Source organism: Electrophorus electricus, chromosome 17 (genome assembly GCF_041902795.1).
Source record: "Electrophorus electricus isolate QZ-2024a chromosome 17, ASM4190279v1, whole genome shotgun sequence".
NCBI lineage: Eukaryota > Metazoa > Chordata > Actinopteri > Gymnotiformes > Gymnotidae > Electrophorus > Electrophorus electricus.
In genome coordinates, this window is record NC_137513.1 from 3,738,364 (window position 1) to 3,759,799 (window position 21,436).

General features: G+C 37.5%; 1 protein-coding gene across 3 annotated transcripts in view; it reads right to left on the reverse strand.

Moving 5' to 3' along the window:
* Positions 1-21,436, reverse strand: part of scn4ba (sodium channel, voltage-gated, type IV, beta a) — a 30,391-nt gene that overhangs the window by 3,013 nt on the left and 5,942 nt on the right. For all 3 annotated transcript variants that reach the window (XM_035534510.2, XM_035534511.2, XM_035534512.2), the window contains exons 3-6: positions 10,255-10,418; positions 9,670-9,889; positions 8,343-8,472; positions 2,498-2,585 (exon numbers count right to left, since the gene is read on the reverse strand). In XM_035534510.2, the coding sequence (XP_035390403.1) occupies positions 2,498-2,585; positions 8,343-8,472; positions 9,670-9,889; positions 10,255-10,418 (602 nt within the window). The remainder of the gene's footprint in view (positions 1-2,497; positions 2,586-8,342; positions 8,473-9,669; positions 9,890-10,254; positions 10,419-21,436) is intronic.

Sequence of the window (21,436 nt, forward strand, 5' to 3'; positions counted from 1 at the left end):
CTCAGGCCAGCAGCAATGTGACAATTACCCTGTAAAGTAATACACTGAAGGGTAGTACCCTGGGGCATTAGCCTGTAAGGTAGTACCCTGGAGCACGAGCCTGTAAGGTAGAACCTTGTAATGTAGTACCTGGGGTATTAGCCTGTAAGGTAGAACCTTGTAAGAAAGTACCATGGGGCCCTAGCTTGTCAGGATGAACAATGTATCCTTAGGCATGAGGCCTTCCCAGTACACACTAATGCCTAGGGTTTATAAGGGGTGGAGCTTATAAAAGTTAAATTAGAATGTTAATAAAATCTTCTTAATTAGAATCAGACTAGATAAGAGCAATAAGCATCAATTTAAAACCATCAATAACTATTTTTATTTTAAAGTTAACAGTTATTTCATTTAAAAGTAAATGTACCTATACAATTAATCTTGTTTAAATATACTTTTTAAAAATAGACTTTAACTAATTTAATTACAGTGCTCCAGGTGTGCTCATTTATTATTAATTTTATACTACATTTGCATACTTCATACTACATTTATATTGTTTGCAATTTTTATTTTTTCATTACTGGTGACTGTGAGAGCAATGTTTACTTGTGTGCCCTCCAGTTCGAACATTTAGAACCACCGACACATCTTGGGTGGCTCAGTTTGTTGTTTGGCACTGAGTATTTTGAAGAGGTTTCAAAAAGTTGCTTTGATTTGGAATCACAGGACAAATAACTGTTCACAAAATGCTACAACCAAAAATCTGATCAGCTCTTGTAGGTTGTTTTGATGAATGAATTAACTAATTAATTGCGGGAGGAAGTAAATTCAGGGAACTTGGAGCTGCTTCACTCACTGGTCCATTTCTAAGCTTTTAATTTTCTAATGTTCTAGTGTTCTAATTTTATAATATTTTTAATGTTCTATGCCTATTAAAGCAGCAGCAGGTACCAGGTTTACACTGTACTAGGGGCTCTAACCCAATTCTCTCACGTCAGCATCCATGTACTGGGTGTTTTAATGTGTTTCCTTCTCCAGCACATCTAATACAACTGATCAGCTTTTTCTTCATTTGAAATGGATTTTTTTAGAGGGGGAAAAGCTCTAAAATGTCCATTACAGAAGTACACTAAGATCATGATTGGGAAACAGTACATTAGGCTAATTTTAGGATGTGACACTGTAAATAACAAATCCTGTAAGACTGAGCCATGTTCTGAGCCTGGACATATGGAGAAGGCTGAATGAAGACTCAGCTTGGCATGAGCATTAAACAGTACATGTAGACAATTATTCACATGCTCCTTTTTTCAATGTATTGATTAATATGTTAAAAGCAGCATCAGAAAGGATCATTCTCATTTTTTGCAGGGAGATGTTTTTTCTTTGTATGCTAAACAGTTATCTTTATAAGAAGCTTTTTTTTCATAGCAGTTAAAAGCTCCTCAGAAGCAAAGAGGAGTTAGAAGCGTTTGCAGGCACCTGTGTTTTATCTAAGCGGGATGTCAGACTGTACTGTCCTAGACATTCATGTACTGAAACAGTTTCTCCTCCTTTACCATACCTATTTTAAACTGATCAGCTAATATCAGTCATGAATAGTGTGAACTTGACACAGCAGGGAAAAGCTCTAACTGTGGAGTGGATGGCTTTTGTTTCACCCCTCTGGTCTAAAAACAAACAAGCAAAAAACAAAAAAACAAGAAAATAAATGCTGGGCTGGATCTCCCTTAAATGTTCTCTCTATGAATAAAGCAATATTAATCATTTGTAGAACCTTATTACATAATACTGGACAGATCACATGGTATGTACTCGTGTTGCTCTTCTCTGCTTGAGCCACATATGCAGACCAGGATGTCTGGATGATACCTGGGCCACATACTTTAAAACGGTTTAAATTTGTGGTATAAATTCTATTCCAGAGGCACCTTTGACTTTATGTGAATTTATCTCACAGAAACCTTTTTTCTATTACTTCCAGAGAAGTTTGACTTTATTTTGCCTCTGAAGAAGCAGGCATAGGAACTTTTGGAATGCAGTGTTGGTGTTTTCTCAAAATTTGTCTTAAACATCACTTATTTCTTGTGCTGTTTAATTTAGTAGTGTGGCAGTTTGCTGATAATGGCAGTGCATATAATTTGTGTGTCACAAACAGAGCAGAGTACATTACATGCATGAGTAGCATTCTGAAGGTAAAACAGCAAATTGCAGGTCTCGGTGGGACTTTTTAAAAATATATTTTAAAATAAACACTGGTAAAAGGTGTATAATCCAGCCCAACTATTATTTTTGCTAAATGCCAAGCACTATTTAAAATATATTTGAATATTTTCACATTTCATTTGTTATTTGCAATAAGACAATAAAATAAAACCAGTCCATTGATATAGCTTTTTCTGTATGCACTCAGTATGTATGTGTGTGTGTGTGTGTGTGTTTGTGTGTGTGTGTATATATATATATATATATATATATATATACACATTTGTTCACATGCACACTCTTTTCATGCCTTTGGTGATGCTTTGGTTTCTGCTTTGGAACCAGAAAGGCCATTTTCTGTGTTGTCATTCCCTGAAGAACTCACGAGGCACTCTTTACTGCAAGGAAGAAAGAAATAAGGAGACATTAATGTAAGTGACTAGAAAAGGTAACAGTGTCTCTCACCATTTGATTGCTGATTTCCTGTATGATTGAAACATTAATTTGTAGCATTTTTACACCTTACACAAGCCGACTGAAAAAAAAAATAATTCAAGGAGCGTTTATGAAATTCTAACATAATCATATATACAAATTTTAAAAAAATAGATCCTTTAATTCTCTGCATGATTTTATAACCCCCATGCTCCCTTTGAAACAAATAGCAAATGAGTGATGTCCCAAATTTGGCTCACACTACAGCTTGGCCATATACTGTCCTGGAATAATTTTGTCTAAAACTGGGTTCCAGAACAGAGCTCCAATTAAATCAAAATTAAACTGCAACTCCGAGATAATTGGAGCCAAATCTCAGTGTTTATTAAGATTGATTCTAAATATGATTTGGGCCAGATCACAGCCACAACTCAGCCTTCGTCAAGGTATGTTCTCAGTATAATCTTGCAACTTTGACATGAAATATCAAACCCTACCAACCATAAGTCAAGGCAAAAATATCACATTATTACATCTGTAAAGTTCATTACTTGTCTTTACATTTTTATGTTCAAAATCAAAGTATACTTTAAATCTGTTTGTAATTTATTTTGGAACAGTGACAATTACTTTTTTGTTGTTGCTATTTGATAACCTGATGAAAGTATTCTTTTATACAACCATTTACAAAGTCAATCAAGGTGGCTCTAATTAGTATAATTTTGAAATTAACAGACATGATGGGCTAAATAAAATTTTGGTTTACCTATCGGGTGATGCTGTTACTTGCCAAAACTGGTAGTATCAACGGTAACTAGACTTTATCTTAACTGAAGTTAATCAGAATCACCTGAATACATCTATTCCTATATCAGCTTAACTCCAAAACAGATTACTCTCAAAAGGTAACCATGCCCTATTTTATTGTAATTTTATTTATTTGAACTAATTTACAAAGTTAACTATTAGCAATTGCTAACGGTAGCTACAAACATTAGCTGGTATCTAACTACAACTGTAGAACAAACTCTTAAACAGTTAGGATACATTAGCAAGCTAGCTGTTTAATATGCAAACAATAACAAGCTTACTTTAACTCATTAAGAAGCTTGGGTAGGTAAGAGGTTTCATAGAGCTAACTAGATTGCCACTTAATAACTCTGCTCCTGGACCTGAATGGAGCTTTACAGATTTGCGGATTTATAAAATATAAATAATTAGCTTTTTTTGGGAGGATGCAGGCTGTATGGTGTGCAACAGCACTTATCTCTTTTGATACCTGAAAATGTAACCCTGGTGTTTTTAAAACTTCTTCTTGCTGTTAGGATACAAAATGATCATTAGCGTGAAACCGGAAGTTGAAAGCAGCCCTCCTCTGCATGCTTTCTGCATTTACCATCAGTCTCTAAAGAAAATAAACAATCACTTGACGAATTCACTTACTGTAACCTGTGACAACATATAACTTAGCATATATTCTTAACATATATTCTTATCTTTAGGATAAGAATAACCTAGCTATCTGGAGCTAATTCTGTTCTTCCTCTCTCTAATTGATGTGCCATGCAGTGCAGGAAACGAGATAAATAATTTGACTGGATAAAAAGAATTCTGTGACCAAGTTGTTTCAGGTTAAACAGTCTAACTTGATGACTTGTAAACTAAATAAACAACAATTACAATAACAACAACAACAACAAAAAAGTATCACTTCAAAATACCTGATAAAGTATTGTTTAATTAATTATAGAGATAGCGTCCTGTTGTATTATTTGTGAGATACCTCCCGATTTTAAATAAGAAATAGCACCCAACAGTAATTGTTTACTTGTCAGTTTTTTGCTACTGAAATAACAGTGGATGTCCATTTCTAAAGTCCATTTCCTTTCCTTTTATAAAATAGGCTTTTATAAAATAGATTTTGCTGTGATTTGTTTTCATTTCAAAAATATTCACTTGCTTTGTGACTTGATCACATTCTGAGTTTGCCTCTGTTTTTATCTAGCCGACATGTAGCATTAATAATCTTTAATAATAACCATTAATAATCCATTACAAAATGAACATTAGGAAATACATTGCTTCTGGTGGTACAGTGGAAAAAAAAAACTAGTGAGTCACCTGATTCTGTGGCACTACACAACAAGTCACCAAACACGTCACAGCCGCCACCAAACTATACATCCTCAGCCCTCCCGCCCCTGCGTCTCTGGTCCCTCCAAAACGGCCCAAGATCTTGCAGTGGACAAACCTAATTAGATTAGTTTGCAGCATTTTCCTTGCTTTAACTTTAAAACCCAGCAATGCTCATCTGTAACACTGTGGTACAACACACGGGAATCTGCTTGAACATGCAGAATTGTGGCACAAAAATGATATAATAAAGATTACTACTACATGGCTTAATAAAGGCTGAGATGTATCTGATTTTTGGCCTAAATTATACCTGAGTTATGGTTAATCTGAGTTTAAGTTGTGGTTTGATGAAATCATTTCCATCATTCCACTGTTGTATGTAGGCTGGTAGGAAGAAGTGTGGCCTAGCACTGGGCCTTCACTTCATTTGCTGTCTGGGAAGTTAAGCAGACAACTAATGAAAATTCATTTAAACATTTCCATTAAGTAATTTTGTGATCTTGAGCAGTTTCCACAAGTCTGTAACCCATGATGATAATGTCACGATATTGACCACTTTCAGGCTTTTTGTCTGACTTTTTTGTAATACAAAACAGATGAGATAAAAAGTAAATAGAAACAAACAATACAAATAAATATGTAAATAGATAAAAGGCAAAATGCAGTCCATTATTAGTCTTCGTTGGGTAAAGACCTGTTCCCCAGTGAATGTACCTCTCACGTGAAAGATCAAACATTCAAAGCTGCTTTGAGATACAAATGCAGAGTTGAAGAACAGAAGTGATGGTGTATTTTTGTTGCTTGGTTGGTCCAATGTCAATATCAACTAAATATAGATATTTGACTACTTTTGGTTTAACATTTAAATGCCACTCAAAAATGATGTATGGCTGATGTATGGCTGGATTTGAGCCATGTCTGATCCAGAGTCCAAAAGCCATAATAATACAATTCTGGCCCATAATACACTTTGCACTGCCATAACTAACCTATGAGTGCCTGAGGCAGACTATATTTGGCCAAGAATCATCTGTGCTCTTTGGAAAAAAGGCAGAAGGATTTGTATACCACTTAAAGAACTCAAAACTGTGGTTACAGATCCAGCTCCAATGACTCAGCAATATACTGCATTGTTTAAAAAATGAATTTAGGGAAAAATCAAGCATATTATACACTGTGCAGCCATTACGGAGCTGGGGTCCAGTTTAAGGGTAATTTAAGGGTTTTTATTTCCTACCAGTTTTTTGCCGCTCCCAACCCACTCACCCATCCTGTTATTTCAAGTGATCGAAGGTAAATGACAAATCAGAAATTCTCATGTATAGACTGTATAGATACTGGGTTGGCAAGCCCTAATAACTAAAGCCTGTGCACCCCACTCATGTCAGCAGTCACTCAGATTTCTTCCTTGCTGACACCCTGCCAAGTCTGTAATGCAACCAGTTTCTGCTTGCTTTATGCCTTGTCTTCAGCAATTCATGGTCAGTGGGATGTTGTCCAGGCAACATTTCACTCGCTGACCTTGAAAAACTTCATTGCTGCCTTAGCTGAAGCACCATTCAAAAGTTAAGATGCTTCTCTACTCTTTAGAACTCATCCTGATACTGATCCTGGCTGTTCATATCCCCAGACTAATACTACTTTCACCATGTCCCACAGATCAGACAGTACAATTTACATCATAAGCACACTTTACATCATAAACGCACCAAATCTTCATCTCAGCTGTCCACAGAGGCAAATACACAGGCAGGGCCACAGGGGCCTTTGGCCCCAGTTGAAATCTGATTGGCCCCAGAAGTGCTCCTGTTCTGACATTTATTGCTTCAGAGCAATTCACTGGCTAAATTTGGAAAGATTCACAAAAAAACATCACATTTGTTTGATGTCACTGCGAAATCCATGTTAAAAGTGTTTTCTTTCCTGAGACCAGCTGCAGTGCACACACAAACTGAGAGTTGCCAGACTAATGTGACAGGCCATCAAAATAGTTTTATCATCAACCACGCAAACCTCATGGTAGATTACGAATGATTCAACACATTACCTAATATTTGAATGAACATTTACCTGCTGATGCAGAACGTCTGTTTGTCTAATATTAGGAAGCTGTTACTGGATGTTAGTTGCCATTATTTTAACTAGCTTTACTTTAACATTAAGACACACCAGTCAATAAAAAGGTTCAGCAAAAAATACATAACTAATTAAAGGAGGGATTGTTGAGATTAAATTGCTATTACACTAGCAAGCTGCATGCTCTTTGTTGAAAAAAAAGCTAGCTAACAATAGTCACCCAGCTAGCAAGCAAGTTACCAAACAATAGCAAATACTAACACTAATGTTATTCAATATATGCGTTTTTGTGTTTGGCATTGCTGACATGCCAAATTGGCAGACAGTACAGTGGTCTTCCCAGCCACCATAAGGAAACACTAAGTATGAAAAGACAGGGGCAGGTAGATGTGATTTTTTTTCTTTTTGTGGCCAAATGAAGGCCTAGGTTGGCAGTCAGTGAGAGCAGGTGAGAGCAACAAGGGAGTGTCAAGTTGAAGCCAGCTGTCATGGAACGCATCCCCCCACATGTTTGTCTAGCCTGTGTTAATGTTACAGTCTTTATCCTTAGCATCAAGTGTGTTTATGTTCATTGTTAATGCTATTTGTGAGGGCCACTACTGTCTTTTACATTCTATGTTATTAAATGTTTCACAAAGTCGAGGGAGTCTGTGCATCCTGTTCTGTGCCCTGCAGCACTCGGGCAATCGTTACACCAGCAGATAAGAGCAGGGAATCTCCAACCTTCCTTCCTCAGGACAGCAATATGTTACCCACAGCAAAAATGACCATAAAACTAACTGCATTCATTCTCATACATAATGTGAGAAATTAAAGGAAATACCTGAATTCTTACCCTTCCATATTGATGAGGTTTGGTGGCTATGTGGTGCATTCTAATATCTACTAGAGCTCTCACTGTATGGTTCACAAGATCAGGCTTTTTCTTTATTTTGTCTCCAATCTGTAGTTGGCATATGACATTTTTGGTAGAACATGTGGAAATATTTGAACATATATGGACAGTAAAGCTAAATTGCTGTATTCAGCTCGGCACGTTGTCTGTCATTTTCCAGTCCAGACATTTTGTATGAACTTAAAGGGCTTTAATGAACAATTTACAAAGTATATTCAATGGTCACATTTTCATTTAATAAAAACTGCTTTGGCGCTTAAACATTTTTTCAATATAAGCTACATCTTGTAAGATACATCTTGTAACATCTTAACCTTTCTGTTTCTATTGCCTAAGACATATGATACAAATGACTATTTAACAGTGTCAGTGTTTTACAGTGTAAGTGTTGTATAGTAACAATGCAGAAATACTACCTTACTGTGCTTAAGGACACATATGGGCAAGATCGTCTTTTCACACAAAACCATTTCACACATATATGACAGTATTCTGAAATATATGCACATGAAAGTTGCTTAAAAATACTTGCCAGTTGCATTGCTGCCCGAATATTACAAACTGTACTGTATGTGCATCAGTTTAAATGAGCAAAAATATTAGTATTACTTACTTTTTCTCTTGGGCCTTGTTGAGAATGTGGACGACCACTGCCTTTATCACCATGATTATAATGACCAAACCTATGACTCCTCCAATCACAGATACAATGATGATAGTCAGGGTGTTGTCAACTTCCCTCACTGGTGGTCAAGATCACAACAGAAAAGAAGAGAAACGAGACCAAATTTTTACTTTTTGCTTTAAACAACATTTAAGAGCAGAGAAACTAAAATACAAACATGAGGAATAACACTACAAAAATTTAGCCCATGGTTTTTAGCACATAACTAACTCATAATTTTCAGTTTCAAAATAAAGCTATTCTAAGCAATGTTACAGTTCCTACTAACTTCGAATAGACTTAATGACTGAAAGAGTCCACCCTCTCCCCTCAACCCCATGTCTTCCAACCAAACCTTTCCTCAAAGGTTCCTCTTAACCTCAGCTTTCTCTTCTATGTGCCGCATGCATGTACAAAACAGTTGCCAGAGAGGACTGCCTCCTTGTAGAGATATTTCCTCATTGGTTAGTACAGCTAACCAACTTGTTGCTATTTTAAGAAGAAGGTCATTGAAAAATCTCACAATAGTTTGGGCTGGACATAAAGGAGAAGCATAAATGAACATTCTTGCATGGCTAAAAATGAATGGAAGTTAATAGCCATAATATAATTTGTAGCATAATGTGTGTCACAATTTTCTGCCCTTGCCTGTTCTGGCTTTCTGTGGCTCCAGTTCCAGAGTTCCCCATGTAACTGTTAGTCCCCAGAGAATCAGCAGCCTTTACTGTTGAACCTATGCCAATGTGGCCATAAAGAATTTGACTCAAGTCTTTTCATAAAGTCTAGTCATATACTTGGGCTGTCTGATCCCACCAATCACTGGTTAGATGAAGCACCCATTCAGCCTCTGATGTGGATATAGGCCATTCCAGCCCAACCCAGGTCCAGATCCCAAATCAAGTCTCAGATTCCTACTTCTGCACAGACCTTGCCTGACACCATCACCAGCCTCAACATTCTCTGACCACAACCATGTTTTCAGTGCCTACTGGCCCAAAAAGTGACTACTAAGAACATTGAAGTGTTCAGTGTTCAGTGTAGTTGCTCCCACTGGATGTCCTCTGTAATCCCCCCCACCCCACCCCACCCCACCCCCAACTGGTGTACAGCAACATCCCAAGTGTCTTACTGGATAAATCAATGAGTAAGTGTTAGTTCAGAATTCAGGATTTTGAGGTGTGACTATTTACTTTCATTCATTGATAGCACTGTTAGCATTTTTCTCTGAACTTTTCCTTTAAACCTTGAAATTAGCCAGTGTATATGGAAGACTTACACTGATCCACCACGATGAGGGTAAATATAGCACTGTGGTTTCGGTCCTTCTCTTTGGGATTACGGGCAAAGCAGGTATACTCGCCCTCATCCTCAAATGTGACGTTCCACAGCAGAATGGAGATGTTACTCTCCTTACTGGAGCCCACAAATTCCACCCGCTCATGATAGATCTTCACATTGGGCTCCACAAGCTCAGTTGGGATCACAGCTTCACAAATCTGTTGTAGAGAGCTTCCTTACTAATTATGGAGAAACATCATAGCAGTTCTTGTTTGATTTGATGCTTTCAAAGTACCATACTGTCAATGAATAAATTGCATTTGAAATCTGAATTTAAAGGATGTTTTCACCTTCCTTACTAATTATGGAGAAATATCATAGCAGTTCTTGTTTGATTTGATGCTGTGAAAGTACCACACTGTCAATGAATAAATTACATTTGAAATCTGAATTTAAAGGATGTTTTCAGATATCTGAGCAGCCCTTATCTTTAACAAGAGCATTTATGTGATGGCTTTCATGTAATGCATGTGAAATTGTGAGGGCTCTGACAAAAATTATATGATACTAAAGAATGTCTCACCTTAACCATTGTGCCATTGTCATTGTATTGCCAGTTGAAGTACAAGTTCTTAATGCCAATACAGCTACTGTATGTGCAGGGTAAAAGCACAGAGCTTCCGTTCATCACCTCAACAAAATGAACCTTCCCCACTGATACCTCCAAAGCCTGTGCACACCATACCCCTGAAAGATGGAGAGAGAGCAAGAGAGAGAGAGAGAGAGAGAGAGAGAGAGAGAGAGAGAGAGAGAGAGAGAGAGAGAGAGAGAGAGAGAGAGAGTATATACATTTAGCATAGCATAATTAGCATAATTAGTGCTGTGATGGTACTAAATAAAAGGTATCGGAGGGCCACAACATTATTATTATGATTATTTTTTTACATTCATAAACAGGTACTGAATTGCTTTTTCAGTGTAACCTCAGTTCAACTCAGCTGAAATGAATAGACTTTTTGTCATTATGTCCTGTGTAATAAGCTTTTCCTCACATCTCAGTGAAAGACATTAAACAACTCGTAACAAAACATTTCAAAATGTATAAAATCAAACAAGACAAAAGACAGCAATATATACTACACACAGTAATAGTAGGCTTGCTATATGGCCTAAAGTTTGTGGACACTTCTCCGCATGCTTTCAGCTACACCTATTGTTTCAGCTACACTTATTGATAATAGATGGGTAAAATGGGTTATTCTAAAGAAGTTGGTGACTTTAAACGTGGCACTGTAATAGGATGCCACAAGTCAGTTTTTCTCAAATTCCTGCTCTGATGGATCTGCGCTGGTCAACTCTAAGTGCTTGTGAAACAGAAGTATATAGGAACAATACACAGCTCATCAACAAAGTTGTAGACCACAAAAATTCACAGGGCAGGGCCACTGAGTGCTGACACACATGACACATAAAGTCACCAATCCTATATGGAAACAACAATACCATAACAACTGTGTATCAGGAGCGCCATACAACGTGTGTCCATGGCTGAGTAGCAGCACACAAGCCTAAGGTCACTATGCACTATGCTGGAGTGATGTGAAGCATGCCGACACTGGACTCTGAAAGAGAGGAAATGTTTTCCCTGGAGTAATGAATCACACTATCAGAAGTGATGCTAGGAGAAGGCTAGCTACTAATCAGAATGCACAGTGTCATCAGTAAAACTTGGATAAGGGGGATAATGGTCTGAGCCCCTTGGTTCCAGTGATGAGTAATGTCAGTGCTAGGGCATTGATATTTTGAGAAACGTCCCGATCAAGGTTTTTTTTTGCCACCAATCCAATCTGAGTCATGTAGTACTGAGTATCTTCTGATATCAAGTCACGATCTGATACTTGTATTTTTCTAGATAATACTATTGTGTAGTGCATACTTCAAGTGCATTACACTTATCAAAATCAATCCAATGTATATGGTTGACAATTGAATAGCTCTGTAGTGCATTAAAAAAGTTCCTGTATCCAAGCTGTTGCTTAATGTTAATTTTTTAATTTTTGCAAAATAACAAAGTCAACAAAAGACGTCTATATAAATAGCGCATATAAATTCCACTTGGTGCAGCTTTTCAGTAGTAAAACTAGAACACTCAAAAGGAATAATATAATCACTGCTGAGAAAGCAGACCCAACAGCTGAAGCATATGCACAATGCGGCCCATGCTTGGTACCATCCATTGCTTTTTTCATATTTGCTGCATTTCACACAAACTGGGTCAGTATCAAATTAGTATTATTTAACACAGCTCCATTACTAACGCCTTGTGAAAGCTGATAAAGCTGATACCAATTAGTTAAAAAATGCCTTGCTACCAAACATTGAGATCACATTGGGATTTCCTTGGTTATTTTATATGTCTCCAACACTGTGGCATCAGTTTCGGGAAAGCCCTTTTCTGTTTCAGCATGACTGTGTCCCTGGGCACAAAGAACAGTTTATAAAGACATGGTTTGACAGGTATGGTGTGAAGGAATTCCAGTGGCCTGCCCAGAGCCCTGACCACAGCCCACTGAACACCTTTGGGATGAACTTGAACTTGAACGTCGATTGCAATCCAGCTTTTTGGTCTAACATTAGTGCTTAATCTCACACATGCTGTTTTGACTGAGTGCAGAGAAATATATACAGACACATTACACTCTTATCGAAAACCTTTCCAGAAGACTACGAAAGAGACGCCATCAAGGGGCAGTTTGTGTAGAAGGCAAGTCGGCGGATGCAGTAAGATTCTCTGGGCAATGTTTCAGCCGGGAAGCTTTGGATCCTGGCCTTTATGTATGTTGCTTTGACATGTACCACCTACCTAAACATTGTTGCAGCCCAAGTGGCCTCTTCATGGCAATGGTATTCCCTAATGCTAGTGGCCACTTTCAGCAGAATAATGCATATAGCAGCATCTTAGGTTAGTATTGGATTCTAACCTATTGTACTAGCTAGGATGCATTCCGTAAGTAGATGACAAAGCACTTTTGGATAAGAGCATCTGTTGATAAGTTGCTCTGGAAAAGAGCATCTGCCAAATGCCATAAATATAAATGTAATGGACCCTGCCCTGTCACACTTCAAAAACTCTTCACTAATGGTTTAAGGAAAATGACAAAGAGATCAAGGCTTGGCCTCTAAATTCCCCAGAGCTTAGTCCAATAAAGCATCTGGGAAATGTGCTGGAAGAACAATCCATGGAGGCTGTACTTAAAGCAACACTTAAAGCATCTGCTGCTAACATCTTGCTGCCAGACAACACAGGACATCTTAAGAGGTCCATACCAGATCAGAGTTGTTTTATTGGTAGGAAGGGGACCTACATAACATTAGACAGGTGGTTTTAATGTTATGGCTAATTGGTGTAATTTTGGCCACACAATACTATACATGCCAATAAAGTAAATGGTAGGATAAGGTATGGAGACACAATGAGGCACAACTAAGCACAAAACCAAGATTCAAACAAGATGTTGCATGTATTTGTAAACTGTTTCCTAAAACCAATGTACACAGTGCAGACTGACTCTGTGACTGCCATGGTGGGCAGAGCGGTATTAAAAGTATTACAGATCTTTGTGTACACACACAAACTTTCATTATTTGTTTCTGATGTGCATATAAACCTAACTCATGCACATCATAATTAAGTTAAACATTTCAATCAGCAATAGTGAATGTATCCTTACACACTGGATGCTTTGTAGCTTTTGAGGTAGCTCAAAAGGTCGCTCAAGAGGTATAAAGATACATTCATGTGTTTACATGGCATTAGTCATATACAAGAGATGTTGTCATGGAAGACTATATTCCTTCTCTGATGTACATTTGATGCTAAGCAAAATGACATATTTAAAATCTAAATTAACTTTATAATAATGAATACATGTATGCAACAAAGAAGGTTGATTTTAAGGGTGAACACTGAGCAGCTGAAGGAGATGCATGATCTTAAATACCCTATCACACACTCTAAAGGTGGACATCCTTATGTATTTTGAAGTGTCTTGCTCTAATTTTCTTAACTCACTTTAATTTTTTATATATTTGCCACTAGGTTTGCCCCTAATTGTTTGGATAACTCATTTACCATTGAAAGATTCAAATAATCTAGTTTACCGGAGTCAGCTGGTCGGCTAGAAGAATGCAGATATGGCAGATAGGACTCATGTATTGGGTCAGATTAACCTCTGAGATGCCATTAATTTCACCTTTGGTACATACAGCTCTTAGATATGTACTTTGAGTTTAGTGCAGCTTCGTATGAACTAAATCTGTTAGACAGTTTTACTGACCTGTTCTTGGAGCTTGGAATGTGTTTAGTTCATCCCTTGCTGATTGAGATGGGTATAGCTCGGCACATTTCTGGTGCCCAAAGCCACTTACACACACACACACACACACACACACACACACACACACACACACACACACACACACACACACACACACACACACACACACACACGCATAGCTCAATTCAGCATTCATTCCTGAATCACATTTTAAAACACAGAAACAGATTGTATACAGTATAAATATGTAATATAAAGAAAGAAATCGCATATTTGTATTTATTCCACAATTGTCAAGTGGAGTAGAAAGTATTTTTTACCTCCAAATATGGGAAATTTACATTGTGTGTGTGTGTGTATGTGTGTCTGAGAGAGAGAGAGAGAGAGACTGCTCTCTTCATCTATTGCTGATGACTAGCACTTTCAGCGACTTCTGATTTCTTCACAGCTACCCTTTGCATACAGACTCTAAAACCAAATTCCACAATCAAGGATGTGGCAAACTTAGCTACAAATCCCACTAGCGCTTGTCTGTGTTAGCCTAACACACACCTGACCTCAGTCACCAAGTCTGCATATTTCAGCTTTTTCCTTTCTTAAGCTTCATCAGCTGCATCCTTGAATGGAGTTGTTAGCTATGTACCAGTGCACTGTACAAGCTGTGCTAGCTCAGTGGTTAAGAGTCTTGACTTGTAAGTGGAAAGATGCTGGTTCAAGCCCCCCCACAGCCAGTTTGCCATGATTGGGCCCTTCACCCTCAATTTGTACTCAGTCGTAATTGTAAGTTGCTTTGAATAAAAGTGTCAGCTCAATGCTGTGAAATAAATAAACCATTCATTTACTTTGTGAGTAACTCCCTATCCAACCTCAGTGTAGTTAACGATATACACTCTGGGAACTGTAGCTTTCTATTTATATAATAATTCAACCCACCCAATATTAATAATTCAGACCATCTACTGATATTTACACCTTGCATTTGCTGTCCCGCTCCCTTCACGCACAAACCTAATTGCTCTACTACTGACACTTATGGGCAATCAATTAACCTCTTTATGCTTGTTTTCATATAAACATTCTAAGAAGCTAAGCACCCAATTATGCCTCATGATGTGTAGCATCCCTGCAACCCTTCAATATCCCAGCCCCCACACATAATTTACAACCAGAATCTTCTCCTACCCACCGTCCAAGGTTTTGCAAAGTTGGGAAGGCATCATAAGTCACTCCAAGCAAAAATGTAACGAAACTTACATCCATTGCCCATAACTCTCACCAGCTTGTCTAAAAGCTCCCTACTAAGCCTTTATCCTTGTTTCCCCTGCAAGGCTGCTTTGTGCAATACGCTTCCTCTTCCTGCTCATGAATAAAATTAGTATTCATTTGCTTTCATTCTTGTGATGTTGCCTTACTACACAATTTAAAGAAATCACCTGACTCAAGTCCTGCCCTTCCCCTTTGCCCCTGCCCTATGCAAACTCCTAACTAAATCTCATGACTTTCCTTATCAATTTAAAACATTTACATTTCTTAATTAAACTCATCAGCAGCCATCCAAAGCCACAGTACTTAAACAGCATGACAGTCCTAGTCACTTCATCATAGCCTTATTCATAAACCACTCTAGCCTCTCCACCACAATAATCATAACATCAATAACACAGCTTCAGTGACCAACTAATATGATGTGTGAAGCCACACTGTAGACACCACAATTTCAATTCACCTATGAAAAAGGATTCATCTGTGCTATTAGTAGCCTTTATCATCTCCTTCTTCGGCCGCACAACTTGTTCTTTATTGCTCAGTGCTGCACTACATCATGCACCTAAATTCTTAACTGGCTTTTTCCATTATAAGAGGTATCAATCAGAAACGTTCTTGCACAAATTTTCCTTTCTGAGCTGACAAGCCTCTAGACTTACTGAGTTTAACTTTCATCCTTTCCCATGCAAGATTATCATTTAACTTCTCTAGCAACTACCAGATACATAGCAGAGTAGTTGTCAGCATTATTATGTCATCCTTGTACATTCTGAATGGATGGAGCTGAATACCATCCTGCAGCCTCTCCCCACCTACAACCCACACAGGCCATAATTATCACCTCTATTACCATCAGAAATGCTAATAATGAAAGAGCACAGCCACCCTGAGATCCCTGTTTTTGCACTGATGCATCAATTAACTTATTTACTTTCGCATATAGTCAAATCTCTGAGCGATCACACTAAAGAAATCCCTTCAGGAAGGCTTATAGGTGGAAACTGCACAACCTACACCGTCCATCTCTTGTGGAAAAAGAATACTCCCTGCTCTTTACCACTCCTTTGGGATAACTCCTTTCTTCTATATTACAACCATGATCTTCAATAAAAACTTCAAAACACCAGGTGTGCTTTTATACACACAGTACAGAACCTCATTATGTCCTGGTGCAGAAACCACGTCATGTACTTCACTCCATTTAAGTGAGTTAAAATCCATTTGCCACTCTGTCACCCACTGGTGGAACGTATGCTGGCAGCTCCAGCTCCGTCGCCTTATCTTTATCACAATACACACTATAGAAATGCCCCTCGAAGTTCTTCTTTCCAGGTTTTAGCCTCCCCCAACATGATCACGGCTTTTTCTTCTCCTTCTTTCTTTTCCTCTGCTCTCAATACTACCAGCAAACTTTCTGCAATGTATTAATACCCTCTTTCCTCCTCACCTACCCATCTCCAGTTGTTCTATTCCATAATCATAAATAACCTTAACTAAGCTTATCAGTTAACTCTCCTCTCTTCCCTTCAAATCAGCCACTGTACCTTTCAAGTCATCAATAAAACTGCTCCATGCTACTTTCTCTGCTGCACCTAGCCATTTTTACTTTGTTCCAAATTCCTTTTTCTTTCTTTAATTCTTTAACCCTCAGTCACTTAGCAGGAGCTCTCTGGCTAACATCAGTTCCTTCCCTTTCACCTTCCTGTGTACATGTGCCAAAATACTCCTCCATAGTAGCAGAGGTACTGACATCTTTTGAATGTAACCTGCCACTGGATTTCAGCCAAATGAATATGAACAACTCAGTAGCAAGTATTGTTCAACGCAGGGTGCTTGTACTTCCTCATCCAAGCACCTACTCTTTCCTTGATGAATCTTCAGTCCTCTTACTGATGTCACCTTTTTCCATACACACCGATAATGCTATTTCAAGTATGTTTAAAATGTATTAACATAGTAAAATGCTGGGCTGTTTACTCAGAAATTAAACAATATCCCTAGTAAAAGTCAGGAGTGGTGTTAAGCATATTGATTTTGGAACACACAGTTTAGAGACCAAAGGTCTAGGTGAGTCAAGAACAATAGGCTGCCTAATTTGAACAGAGCCTGTTAACCATTAACTGGCAGAGTTCCAGGCTCTAACCATCAGCATCATCCTCAAGGTCATGGGCCTTCTTTCTCACTGCTATTGATTCCTTTACGCTCACTACCAGAGATGGATGGCAGTCCATTATAATATACTTACTCATCAGTGAGACCACTCCAGACCTGAGAGAGCTCATTTTAGAGCTTATTGGAGTCATCACCTTTGTATTTATAGTCATCTCCTTTGTATGTTCACCTTACACCTTTGTGTGTGTGTGTGTGTGTGTGTGTGTGTGTGTGTGTGTGTGTGTGTGTGTGTATATATATATATATATATATAATATCATGTTTCAATCAGCAATAAAGGAAAACACGCATCGTTTACAGTGGAGCCACAGTGGAAATAAAACAGATCATCTAAACTACAGTGTCTCATACATAATAAAGAAAAAATGTACATACATTACTGGTAATTCCATTATTCCATTACAATGTAGTTTGTTAGAGGAGAGAGGGGGGGAGGGGTAGATAATGAATGAGTGGATGAGGGCTCAGAGGCCTGAGCTCTTATAACCTCCTGACCTTGTTGCGTGCTCTCACAGAGGCACATCACAACAGAAAGCAGCCACAGACATTGAGAAGACTGGTATTACAGCCATTAGCACCACACATGTATAAAATGCTGTTCTCAAATGTGTAATGCTAAAACTATTTCATAGTTTCTCAACAAAAAGTTGAAATATATTTTCTTTCAGGGTGCATTACCAACTACATATATCTATTCAAAATGTATCTTAATAAAAGCATTTTGTGTTTAAAAAAAACTAACAAAAAGTTAAAAGACTATTTGCTAGAAATCACATTCTTTACTAGATCTGGCTATATTGTTATAGATGTACCAAATATATGCAGCAAACTCTTGTTTGTTCAAACTTATATTGCTAAAAAATATTTAATACATTGGTCAACACAATAAATATTACAACGGGGGTGCAGTGAATGGTAGACCACATGCCAGGAAAAGCAACCCCTGTTAATCTATCTGAACTGGTTTTAAATTGTGTTTGGGTCACCTTAATCAAAGAGGAATAGCATTTAATACATACACTTCATGGCTTTAAAATGAGTCTAGGCAGATTTAAGAGGTAATTTGGCAATTTTAAAGCATTTAAATAATTTTAAAGCAAACAACTTGCCATAAAATATATACCACTTAAATCTGCCTAGAGTAGACCTGTTTTAAAGCCATGACGTGTATGTATTACATGATATTTCTAAATGTATATTTCATATTTGTTTCAACAAAAAGAAAGTTCTCTATAAAGCATACCAGGAAATACATTTCCTCTTAATCTGCCTACATTACTATTACTTCCATGGCATATGCAGATGTACTGCATACTGCTCTCAAATAAAAGCCTTTTAAGGTTGTCAAAAGAATGAAAGTTATAGCAGGGGCACAGTTTATGGTAGACGACATGCCAGGAAAGGCAGCCAGTCCTAAATCTGGCTAAACTGGTGTTAAAGCCATGAAATGTAGAAGAATGCATAGCAAAACTCTCGCATGTCTACTACAGAAGTATTGATGTCCACAACTTCACAGTGGTCCTTTTCTAAATTCCCACGACTATAGATCTGCAATTCTCTTGTTGACAAATTTGTTGTAGAAAAAGACAACTGCTATTTTTGTCTAATAACAATCTATAAAGGTGCGCAAAACAGTACACTGATAAACTGTCATGTGATCCTGCAGCATTAAGAGGACATCTTTCCATTCCTACAAAATGCAGACTGGATTACTGTATCTTGCCAAATCCTTTTATCAAAATACTTACTTCTGGGCTCTGAGTGGTGCCACACAAAAATGTTTGGCATATCACTGAGAGTTTGATCCCTGATGATGCCATAGCCATCTGTGACTGGGAGCCTAAGAGAGTAAAATTGGCTGGGAAGAATGGCATACTCACTCTCCCCTGTCAGTTACAAGTGGCATTGGCCAGTTAAGGGGATCTGTGATCTCAGACATCGGAAGGGGGTGGGTACTGCTATCCTCAGAGTGTGTTACTCTGCCCCATGATGTTGCATGAGCTGCAGCTTGAAAAGATGTGGTGATTGGATGCATGTGTCATGCATGTGTCATGTGCCTTGAATTTTGTAGCATTGTATTGTATTTTTCATTATAGGGTTCAGCACTGACACTTGATTTTAGCAGCATCTCGTTAAGGGCATTTTTGGATTCTAACCTATTTGTGCTAGCTAAGGAGATTTTGAATGTATAACCAATGCACACTCTTTTTAGGTTGCTCTAGATAACAGCATCTACATGATGCTGTAAAAGTACAATGTTCATTTACTCAAATCTTCAACACCTTTTTTAAAAAAAGAAACTACTTTTTCACAGTGTGTGATTGAATCTGTAGAAATACATTTACTGGTGGAACTTCAAAATGCTTACAGTGGTATAAATTTCATGCTATATTTAGGAAAAGGGACTATTGTGAAAGACTTTGTGTTTATGTGTTACTGAATGTAAATGTATTTTGCAAATAAAGGAAAAGTTTGTTGCAATATAACTGCACATTTATTAATGGTTCAAATATAAAATAACATGTAACTATAGATTCAGATTCAGTTCCTATGTCAGTTCAATTGTCATGCTAATTGGCTGAAGCTAACCCTTGATTCTCTGGGGTTTTTTCTGCCATCAGTATTTTCATCTCAGTCAGTAGACTTCCACAATGATTGCCTGAATGCCCAGGGCAAGTAAAAATGTGACTGTGATAGCAAATCACTTGCCTTGGGTAGGAGGAGCATTGGGTCAACGAAACAATGTAACTGAGGTAAAACTCAATACTTGAATATTTAACTCCTTGACATGCAAATAATAAATAAGTAAACCAATGTTATTAATTGTTAATAATAATACTGATGATAATAACAATGATGTGAGCAAATACAAAGCCAACTGAGGCCACAGCTTTGTTCCCTTTTTGAAAGCTCAGTTTTTATGTGTCAATTTTGACCCGTTTGTAGGAAATATCAAAACACTCACCAGTCCTGATGATTTATCTGTTCATATCTGATGTACTACAATGTTTATAAGGTAGACATTATCCAGTTGATGTAATTTGAAGCTCATCCAGCCTTCAATAATGCACATGTTGCTAAGAAAAAAACATTCATTCATATTTATACTTTAATTTTTGTTTATAGAGGTCCTCAAAAATATTTGTAACATTGTATAATTTTTGATACACAATAATTTTTGAGAGCACTGCAATGCAACTGAAAATGACTAGTCTAACTTAAAAAAAAACACTGGATCTCTGGATTTGAGAGTACAATGCTGCAGAATAAAATAATAATTAATAGTGATGAAATGCAATTCTGACACATTACACAACAGCATGGATAACTTACACTGACATTCACAGATGCGAGTTATAGGTATAGAATGTATGCACAAGACAGTGACTCACGACAATTATGCTAAGTGAGTGGCAGAAAGTCTGAGCGGAAGCATATAAAAACACCGAAAATATGAAAGAGCTGCTGTGTGATTGTACAAATAGACCAAGCAATATATTACCATATATAATCGCATGCAAAATCAGAGAGCACCCTTCTATGTATTCACTTATCAGTCAAAATGGCCAGTTACAAGTTATTAATTTTTCAGTTTTTCTCTAAAATGCAGAGATCATATTTTAATAAAAAACCACTCAAATGCTCGCAACACTTAGTACATTAATCTATCAGTATTTAATGTATTTAATGTAAAGTATAATTTTATCTATATTTACTTTGATCTCCCTACTGCCATTTTACTCTTTCCACGTTTGATTCCTAAAACATCTTACATCTGAATAGATAATCTTCTTATTTAAGGAAGGCATAAGTCACAGGAAGGAGCCACTTCATGATTTAAAAATCCACAGTTGTTTCTGTCCATTCTCCTATTGTGAGAAAACAAAGCAAGGTCAAGCACCTCAACCACTGCCCTGCACACAGACACAGTAGTAAGGGGTGAAAAATGAATAATGAATGTTCTTTTTTTTTTTTTCCTTTTTACCACCT